General features: G+C 37.3%; 2 protein-coding genes across 2 annotated transcripts in view; both read right to left on the reverse strand.

The window, feature by feature from the left end:
• Window positions 1-193: 193 nt before the first annotated feature.
• On the reverse strand, window positions 194-3960 carry LOC107601828 (phenazine biosynthesis-like domain-containing protein). Its single transcript, XM_016294136.1, has 9 exons — window positions 3747-3960; window positions 3524-3620; window positions 3280-3378; window positions 3087-3196; window positions 2948-2977; window positions 2773-2861; window positions 1626-1801; window positions 1459-1521; window positions 194-1253 (listed from the first exon to the last, which is right to left on the reverse strand). The coding sequence occupies exons 1-9, from the start codon at window positions 3828-3830 to the stop codon at window positions 1141-1143; spliced, it is 861 nt and encodes a 286-aa protein (XP_016149622.1). The 5' UTR covers window positions 3831-3960; the 3' UTR covers window positions 194-1140.
• A 328-nt stretch (window positions 3961-4288) lies between these two features.
• LOC107601825 (phenazine biosynthesis-like domain-containing protein) overlaps window positions 4289-10403 on the reverse strand; it is a 37440-nt gene continuing 31325 nt past the window's right edge. The window contains exons 10-18 of the mRNA XM_016294134.1: window positions 6336-6367; window positions 6113-6209; window positions 5850-5948; window positions 5657-5766; window positions 5535-5564; window positions 5362-5450; window positions 4927-5102; window positions 4668-4730; window positions 4289-4519 (exon numbers count right to left, since the gene is read on the reverse strand). Of these exons, the coding sequence (XP_016149620.1) occupies window positions 4407-4519; window positions 4668-4730; window positions 4927-5102; window positions 5362-5450; window positions 5535-5564; window positions 5657-5766; window positions 5850-5948; window positions 6113-6209; window positions 6336-6367 (809 nt within the window). The 3' untranslated portion in view covers window positions 4289-4406. The remainder of the gene's footprint in view (window positions 4520-4667; window positions 4731-4926; window positions 5103-5361; window positions 5451-5534; window positions 5565-5656; window positions 5767-5849; window positions 5949-6112; window positions 6210-6335; window positions 6368-10403) is intronic.

The following is a 10403-nucleotide window of genomic DNA, read 5'->3' on the forward strand; positions in this document are numbered from 1 at the left end:
AATAGCTGTTAAATGCACTTGATTTCCATCAAAACCACAAGTTTGTCCTGAGGTGTAAAGATTATATGAAACCCATACTTGAGTAAAAGTACAGATACCGTACAGTGAAAATGAGTCCACTAACATGTTACATGTCACCAATTCCAAAACAACTTGAGTAAAAGTCTTAGAATATTTTATTTTAACAGTACTTAAGGATTTTATAGGCGCAAAGATGCACTAGTCAAAGAAATATTCCAGTGAAAAAATTTAACGTGGAGAATCTGGGGAAAACACAGGTATAGGCAAGGATGGAAAAACTAGAAAAAAAAAACAATAAACCAAAAACCACAGTGAATAAAGAATGGAATGATGAGAAAACAGCCAACCATTACATTCAACAACTCACAAGGAACTAAAGAAACACGGGGGCCATATATACACAGGGGGCTAACAAGACACACTTGGGGAGACTAATCAAGCGGAAACAAATGGACTGCAAACTGACTACAAATACCACATGAGACAGGAAGCGCAAAAGTCCAAGACGAGGCACAGAGAACAGGTAACAAGAAAGATTTGATTTGTGAGGAGAGCAAATCGTATTTATTTTCTAAAACCAAAATAAAACTGAACACCTCAAAATTGCAAAAAAAACAACAACATCCTCTAAAAAGGTCTCTTCACTGGTAGATAAAATAATGTTAAGTAAAATGAAAAAGTCAAAGCCTTCTTGCACTGCATGTGCTGGGTTCGGCCTCATTGCTGGCTGCAGTCATAATGTCCTCATCTCATGTATAACACCTGTGATAAGCTAAGGAGCTCGCATTCACGTAAAGTATAGCCTTGTTGACAAGTTTGGTTGAGTAAGGGTCATATAGTACTTCCAGAGCACTGTAGTAGGCGGTACCACATCTTTTGTAGCAGATATAAACTGCTGCAGAAAAGCTAGGTACCATGCAAAATGTAATGTGTATAACTGTGACACTCATTTCAAATAGTGGAGTAAAGAGTACAGACATTCATTCAAAAATGTAGTGAAGTAGAGAGTAACAGTTGCTAATACCTTTGATACTCAGTAAAACTACAAAGTATCTGAAAAGATACGCAAGTACAGTAATTAATTACATTTACTCAAATACTTTACACCTCTGAATTTGTCTAGATTTTAAGAGCTCCCTGAAGAATGATCTGTGCCTGACCAATGATGTCCAGTCTACCATCATTTCTTATCTCCAGCTTTACCTCGCCTCCTCGACTGGAGCACTGGTAAGCTGCAAAAACAAATATTGCAGAGATGAATGCTTTATTCTGAGCCAAGAGCCTTTGTTCATGTCATCAGAACTTATGTCCTTACACATTTGCTTTTAAACGTGTTTATTCGATCATGTTAACTTCCGTTTTAATGTGGATTCTGATGTATTTTATGCCAATGTGTGTATGATGGCATGATGCAGGGAAGGATAAGGCGGCCTTTACCCAACATGTTCTTTTTCTTCAGCTTTTCAGACCAGTAGCCAGCAAGGACTGTATGTGCAGACCCTTTTAGAAATGAAGTTGTATTATGATGCTTTGATTGCTCTGCATGTAAATGGTTTGAGTTTACATGATACACATTTCAAACAGCTTTTAAATGTTCTTCTCACCAGTGACTGGATCTTCAGAGACCCCAACCCACGGGGCGAAGACACGGGAGTAAAAGTCATATCCAGACTGAGTGCTCTCTGCTCCTTTCAGTGTAATGATAAGACTGTTAATCTTACCAGTGGTTTCATTTCTCAGAAGAGACTCTGCCTCTGGCCTCAAAGACACAAGTTCAGACCTGCCAACAATTAAGAGTTAACACTGCAGAATGAAAGGGAAAATACTATTGTAAATAGGTAGTATATGGGCAATTATTTTTTCTCTGACAATGTTGCACTAAAATGTTTTTTTAAAATCTGCCTCACATACAATTTGCAATAGATTATTAATTTTTCTCTGCAAAGCTGTTTTCCTATTGCCCATAAACACATTGCCATGATCAATAGAATTTTCTTTCTTGTTCTTTTTTAGAAATGCCTAAGAAAAGTCCAGCAGCATACCTGTCACAAGCGTCAGCCAGACGAACCATCAGTTTCTTTGTGGTTGGACTGTAACACACATCCTGAATGGGTAAGTCTCCTACAGCAGTCTGAAAATTTCAAACAAAATGAATAAATAAATGCTAGTTTCTACTTGTGTCACACTAAAACCAGAATTAGCACATGGCAGTGTTACCTTTAAAAGATCCTTGATTTCATGTTGGTCCTGCAAATAACACATACAAACCTAATAAATTCAGACTACTTGATTAATCATGAGACTATATGAGTTTTTTTGAAGAAAGCATCCACGAGGTGTGTTTTGGTCATACCTGGGGCTTTGGTTTGTTTAAGGGAAAGTCCATTATTACAGATTCTTCATGCTGACGCACATAAAGCTCCCCACTCAACGTCTCAAACACCAGTACAGGGTTGACATTTTCTGTGGGATGATATTGTGCTTTTTGAATAGTCACAGTCCATTGTCTTTGGTTAAATATTAATGTAAGAACAAGTGTTTCTTACTTTTCATGTAAAAGAGCACTGCTGCTGAGTGAATGTTGCACTAAAATGTTTTTTTTTAATCTGCCTCACATACAATTTGCAATAGATTATTAATTTTTCTCTGCAAAGCTGTTTTCCTATTGCCCATAAACACATTGCCATGATCAATAGAATTTTCTTTCTTGTTCTTTTTTTAGAAATGCCTAAGAAAAGTCCAGCAGCATACCTGTCACAAGCGTCAGCCAGACGAACCATCAGTTTCTTTGTGGTTGGACTGTAACACACATCCTGAATGGGTAAGTCTCCTACAGCAGCCTGAAAATTTCAAACAAAATGAATAAATAAATGCTAGTTTCTACTTGTGTCACACTAAAACCAGAATTAGCACATGACAGTGTTACCTTTAAAAGATCCTTGATTTCATGTTGGTCCTGCAAATAACACATACAAACCTAATAAATTCAGACAACTACTTGATTAATCATGAGACTACATGAGTTTTTTTGAAGAAAGCATCCACGAGGTGTGTTTTGGTCATACCTGGGGCTTTGGTTTGTTTAAGGGAAAGTCCATTATTAGAGATTCTTCATGCTGACGCACATAAAGCTCCCCACTCAACGTCTCAAACACCAGTACAGGGTTGACATTTTCTGTGGGATGATATTGTGCTTTTTGAATAGTCACAGTCCATTGTCTTTGGTTAAATATTAATGTAAGAACAAGTGTTTCTTACTTTTCATGTAAAAGAGCACTGCTGCTGAGGCCAGGGTTGCATGTCCACAAAGTGGCATCTCACATGTGGGAGTAAACCAGCGTAATCCAAACCTTGCACCTTTTAAAATATGTCAAATCATTTGATGACAAACCATAGTTTTTTATATGTATAATAATGAAAGAAATAGCTTTCCACCAAGTGGAACTATTGTAAATACTAAAAGGTATGCATAAATACTAAAGAAGACATATGTTAATCACACCTGAAGAAAAATCCATAGAATTCCGTCTTGTGATGAAAGCAGTCTCTGATAAATTCATCTCAGCAGCAATGCTCTGATAAAGATCATGTCGCAGCTCCTAAATATATTACAGAGAAACATTTTATAATATTATACAGTGCTAGCACATTTAGATTTGAAATACATTATCTATACACTGTAGATAACATATATAGAAGACTGTCTTATGTAGTGTAATACTTACATTCTCTACGAGACATACTGCAGCAGGATTACCTTTAAAAGGCACATTGGTAAAAGCATCCACAGTAAATACTGGAATTTCCATTGATTACAGCTTTTCAGATCTAGGATTTTTTTCTTGCCCCTTTTAAGTATTTTTAGAGCTGTATTTGAGATCAAGTTAGACTTTGACCCTAATGACATAGCAGCTCACTTTAACTTTAAAGGTACAGTCTCAAGATTTCGAAATGTCTTTTTAGACTGACTTTTTTACTTTGAAGTGATCTGTAAAATAGTGGAAGATAATAATGGTAATTATTTTTAAAACACACACACACATATATATATATATTCTACACTAAACCAGTTGCAGTATTGTTGTTTGTTGATAGCATTTGCATTATTGGTATTTTCTTGTAAATACAGTATATGATCTCTCGCTACAGTTTCTCCCTATGACTGTAAAATAGACAATTTTATTAATATTCTGCAATAAAATGTATAAAACATTCATTTAGATCTACAGACTTTTAAAACCAATTTTTTTTTGTGTATTTTGGCATGCAAGTAACCACATTTGTCCATTCAGTGAACGAAACATCAGTTTGCAGATCTTTAAGAAAGAAAATGGACTTATTTCCATTAAGCTTAACACATTCAGTGAGAAGGATTTGCAGGTTGTCTAGATTTTAAGAGTTCCCTGGAGAATGATCTGTGCCTGACCAATGATGTTGAGTCGACCATCATCCCTGATCTCCAGCCCCAACTCTCCCCCACGACTGGAGCACTGGTATGCTGGGAAAACAAATAGGAGAGAATAGAACTTTATTGTGCATTTTATTTTTTAATTTTGTAAGTTTTTTGTGAATTAAATCATTCATGTGAACTAATGGGTCCTTTGATTCTTTAGTGAAGGGGGAAAAAAGAAAGAAAAGGCCTTTACCCAACATTTTCTTTTTGTTCAGCTTTTCAGACCAGTAGGCAGCAAGAACTGTATGCGCAGACCCTTCGAGAAATAATTATTAGTCTTTTAAAGCATGAAGAGAATTCATATGAAATGTATGGTGACTATAATTGTGCATTTCCGTTTCTAACCTATTTGAATTCATGGCTTTACTTTCACTTGAGGAAGCTTCTACAGATTTCTCCACATGTATTGTAGGCTGCTGCATTTTGAGAATGATGTGATTATTTCAGCTTACCACAGACTGGATCTTCAAGGACCCCTAACCAAGGTGCAAAATAACGGGAATAGAAGTCATATCCAGGTTGTGCGGTCGGAGCTCCCTTCATTGTAACAATGACACCATTCATTTTCCCAGTAGATTCATTTTTCAGCAGGGATTCTGCTTCAGGCTTCAAAGATGTAAGTTCAGATCTACCAACAACAAACAGTCAACAACCTTGCATGATGATTTGGATACAAAAATAAACTGCCTTTTTGGACAATATTACCAACATACTATTAATTGTTGTCTCTTGACTGTTGCTTTAAAAAAAAGTTTTAAATGTACTTGGCACAAAATTTGCTTCTCTCTCTTGACATTTTTCATCTAATTTAATATACACAAATACAAGACCATTCTTAATATAATTTTCTTCCTTGTTATATTCAGCCTCTGGATGTCCAGCAGTACCTGTCGCATGTGTCAGCAAGACGAATCATCAGGTTCCTTGTGGTTGGATTGTAGCACACATCCTGAATGGGTACATCTCCTACTACAGCCTGAAAATGCATATAAAAGCTTGTTTTTACTAATGCCATTTTAAAAACCTAACATAAGGTTAAATTACTCACTGGCTAACTTACTTTCAAAAGATCCTTGATTTCATGTTGATCCTGCAAATAAAGCATACAAAACTACTTGATTAATCATGAGACTATATGAGTTTTTTTGAAGAAAGCATCCACGAGGTGTGTTTTGGTCATACCTGGGGCTTTGGTTTGTTTAAGGGAAAGTCCATTATTAGAGATTCTTCATGCTGACGCACATAAAGCTCCCCACTCAACGTCTCAAACACCAGTACAGGGTTGACATTTTCTGTGGGATGATATTGTGCTTTTTGAATAGTCACAGTCCATTGTCTTTGGTTAAATATTAATGTAAGAACAAGTATTTCTTACTTTTCATGTAAAAGAGCACTGCTGCTGAGGCCAGGGTTGCATGTCCACAAAGTGGGACCTCAGTTGTGGGAGTAAACCAGCGTAATCCAAACCTTGCACCTTTTAAAATATGTCAAATCATTTTACAACAAATCAAAGAGTTTTGTGTGTGTGTGTGTGTGTGTGTATATAGTAAAAAAAAGTAATAGCTTTCCACCAAGTGGAACTATTGTAAATACTAAAAGGTATGTATAAGTACTAAAGAAGACATATGTAAATCACACCTGAAGAAAAATCCATAGAATTCCGTCTTGTGATGAAAGCAGTCTCTGATAAATTCATCTCAGCAGCAATGCTCTGATAAAGATCATCTCGCAGCTCCTAAATGTATTACAGAGAAACATTTTATAATATTATACAGTGCTAGCACATTGAGATTTGAAATACATTATCTATACACTGTAGATAACATATATAGAAGACTGTCTTATGTAGTGTAATACTTACATTCTCTACGAGACATACTGCAGCAGGATTACCTTTAAAAGGCACATTGGTAAAAGCATCCACAGTCTGAATACTTTCCGTACCCACTGTATATATATATATATACAGTATCTCATAGAAGTGAGTACACCCCTGTAAAATGACACTTTACTACAATGTAAAGTAGTGAGTGTACAGCTTGTATAACAGTGTAAATGTGCTGTCCCCTCAAAATAACTCAACACACAGCCATTAATGTCTAAACCGCTGGCTACAAAAATGAGTACACCCCTAAGTGAAAATGTCCAAATTGGGCCCAATTAGCCATTTTCTATCCACATTGTCATGTGACTCATTAGTGTTACAAGGTCTCAGGTGTGAATGGGGAGCAGGTGTGTTAAATTTGGTGTTATCGCTCTCACTCTCTCATACTGGTCATTGGAAGTTCAACATGGCACCTCATGGCAAAGAACTCTCTGAGGATCTGAAAAAAAAATTGTTGCTCTACATAAAGATGACGTAGGCTATCCACCTTTTTCCTATGCCCCATGATGCTTTGCACGAATTGTGGGTGCAACTTCCCTTACAACGGAAACAATAATTCCCTGCAGTCACAGTGTCACTACTCATTCATAGCAAGATGTGGAATCACACGCTGACAGAACTTATAAAGGACAACATCAACATTCCCGTCCTTCCTTAATAGAGGAATGGGAGGACGATTTAAAAAAGTGGCTGCGCATAACGTACAGTAGCATTTTTAGCTACTTTGTTGATTCAATTTCTTGTGACGGTAAGGCAATGAGCAATTTGAAAAGCTCAGAGGCTTACCAATACCTTCACAGTAATAAAGTAGGTTGTGTGCTATTCAAGGATGTGGGCAATGATTTTGTGTACATAAAAGCTGATGTAGAGCCGAGTCAAAGCCTGAATGTGTCACATTCAGCATAAAGCTTGAGTTTTAGTGTCTACATCAGGTGTCATACAGATGGAAGGGTGCTCATGTATCGCAGGTCCAGGGCGCTCATGTAGTCACACAGCTGCAGTAATGTGGAAGGTCAGTAAATACATGTAAAAAAAATAAATTAAATAAAAAGATGATGAGGACTCACTTTAAATAAACTGTGTTTAACAACAATGTACTAACACTTAAATGTATAATTTGATACAATGCACTGTGCATTGTGTAAATAAGTTTTTACACTGTAAAAACTAAAATGATCATCAAAATTATAAAACATCTAAAATTACACTGCTAACCATACCCCTTAAACCTACCCATACCATGGAACATGTGCCAGCCTTACCCAAATCACACCTCAGTGGCATCAAATGTAAAAAAAATTTTTTTTAAAAAGGTAAAAAAAATTCTCACCATATGCACATAGTTGTTAAAGACACCTAATATGAAGTTGGATTGATGATGATGATGATTGTACTATATTATTAGCATTACCATTAGTATTAGGCTAGTAGTAAAAGCATAATCTGAGTGCTAACTAGTATTTTACATCTAAAAGCTTAGTATAGGAAATTATGATCCGCAGTCACGAGAACAATCTTCTTTTTTCTTTTATTTTACATTCATTACTGATGGGAAAAGACACAAACGTTTCAGCTCAAAGCCTTCCTCAGTGTGTAAAGCAATTCAATCCCTCCCACTGAGGAAGGCTTTAAGCCGAAACGTTTGTGTCTTTTCCCATCAGAAACGAATGTAAAATAAAAGAAAAAAGAAGATTGTTCTCGTGAGTGCGGATCATAATTTCCTATACTAAGTAACTCAACAAGTAACGCAAGAGCGCAGTGCAAACGACGTTGTTAAACTACATCTAAAAGCTACAATAGGGAGGCAAGAAAATAAAGAGTAAGAAAGACTATTATTTCTTCTATAAAGGTAGAGAATGCAGTCAGGCAAGGCAAGACAGGCATGTCATGTACTGATGTGCAAAGAAAGTGGAATGCAGGCACGAGGAAGAGTGTAGGGCTGAGGAAGGCAAAGCACATCAACTTTAAACGCCATAGACCAGGCCACACATATCCAGGCCCATCATCATTACCTCCAGATCTAACAACTTCCCCCCCAGCATTTTAAGAACCATGCTGAGTTTGTAAGCCATAGCAGTTCATCTGTGATGGCACCACTGTTTCAGCTGCAGAAAGAAGGTCTTCTTCAGCTAAGCTTCAGAGCAGATGTAGACAGCAACAGGACCAGCTCAAGTGAACATGATACAGACATATCACACACAGACCACAGCTTAACACAAAGTTGTAGGAAGTGCCTTTTGTTTTATGAGTCCTACATAAAACTATCACCCACCCAAGCAACTACACTAATGGAAGAAACTAAGGTCCAGAGCACCTCACAAATGTGGCATGATGCCAGAAAGCTCCGTACCACTGCCAGCACAGCAAAGAAAGTACCCAAACAACTTACTACTAACCCCAAAAAATTCCTCAATGAGCACTTCTACCCAGCCTTCAAAGGTAATACTGCTACAAAATATGGCAAAGAAAATAAGGGCAATATCATACAACTCATGAAAAGCAGAGGGCACGCTGTGGAGAGGAGAGGCCTGGTGATCCATCCAGAACATCCTTGGTTGGCAGCTAGCCCAGATGGCATCCTAGACTCAACAAAGCTTCTCGAGATCAAGTGTCCCTTCAAGAGCTCCATGTCACTTACTGAGTTTTTGAATCGACCAAATGGTGACATCAGAAGCTTAGGTGATGGGCAGTATGTTATTCTTCCGGATGGAAAGGATGGATACTACCTCCGAGTAAAAAAAAAATATTTTTTTACTGTCTACATAGTGTACAAAAACAACATGTATTAATAACATGTATCTTGGTAATGACGTTAAACTATAAGCACATGCAGTTTAAGTGATGATAAATATTTATCTATGTGCTTGAGATAAGCTCCCCTCCAGCACAAATTCGCAGTATTTTATCAAACTCTGGGACTAAATTAATAGGCAAGTCTGTGAGAGAATCTTGTACATTTTTAGCCGCCTTATTGCCCGTTCAATGTGAATGCGGGTATGAGCAATGCGTCGCGTGTGGGTGACTTCCTCATTAGTCAGCTGGCACTGTTTGCGTGTAAATGCTGGCATAACTAAATTCACCTTGCGTTCCTCCAATAAGTCCCTGATAGTGAATTCACGGTTCACCATCACCTCATCTCCGGGCCTCAAGCAGTCCAGAAACCCTGAGTTCTGTGCAATGTACCTGTCGCTACATTTGCCACCATAACCCTCTGAAATAAACACGACTAATCCAGATGGAGAAGTTGCTACCAGATACTAAAGGGTATTACTGGCATAATAGTGACTGTACGATTCACTTCTTGAATCTAGATTTTTAGCCTTCTGTAGAACAGTTTCTGTGCAGTCAATTATACAAGTAGTGTTTGGAAAATTATTATTAAAAGCCTCTGACAGAGTTGCCTTGATGGTTTCATGGGGCAGCCATGGAATAAGATCCTTGGTATGCTTGTAAAAAACATCTATCCAAAATTTCAGTTTTGCTGACTTGACCATGTGACTTGCCAAAGCGTTTTGCCAAGTCAGCAATGACAAAGTTCTGTCTGAGTTTCATAAGTGTCAACAGGATTTGGTCTGCAACAGGCATTGCAGATGAAGTAGGGGCAAAACCTTGCAGGCAGGATACAAGAGTGTGGAACTGAAGAAGTGGAATAACTGTGTACAACAAGCAGTCTGCATTGTTTGTTAATGTATAACTTGCAGCTGGCTGTAACTCAGGGGGTGGTGCGAGTGTTAAGCTACATGGGATTGTGGGTCCTTTCGAATAAGTGTGGTCCTCCATCCATGGATCGGACCACTGCGTTTGGGCATCACAGAGGGAAGTAGGATTTTGTTCCACATCCACGGTATTAAGCTCACCTACAGGTAACAGAATAATTGCACATTGAGAATTCAATAAGAGTTGTTGCTGTGGTTGTTTAAACAAAATAAGAAAAAGTCAGAAATGTATTTTAGGAAAAATTATTTATAACCTTAAAATAAATGTCTGGCTTTGGCTTTGTAATATATTTATATATATATATATTTATATATATATATATATATA

This window comes from Sinocyclocheilus grahami, unplaced genomic scaffold (genome assembly GCF_001515645.1).
Source record: "Sinocyclocheilus grahami isolate Dianchi unplaced genomic scaffold, SAMN03320097.WGS_v1.1 scaffold313.1, whole genome shotgun sequence".
Lineage (NCBI taxonomy): Eukaryota > Metazoa > Chordata > Actinopteri > Cypriniformes > Cyprinidae > Sinocyclocheilus > Sinocyclocheilus grahami.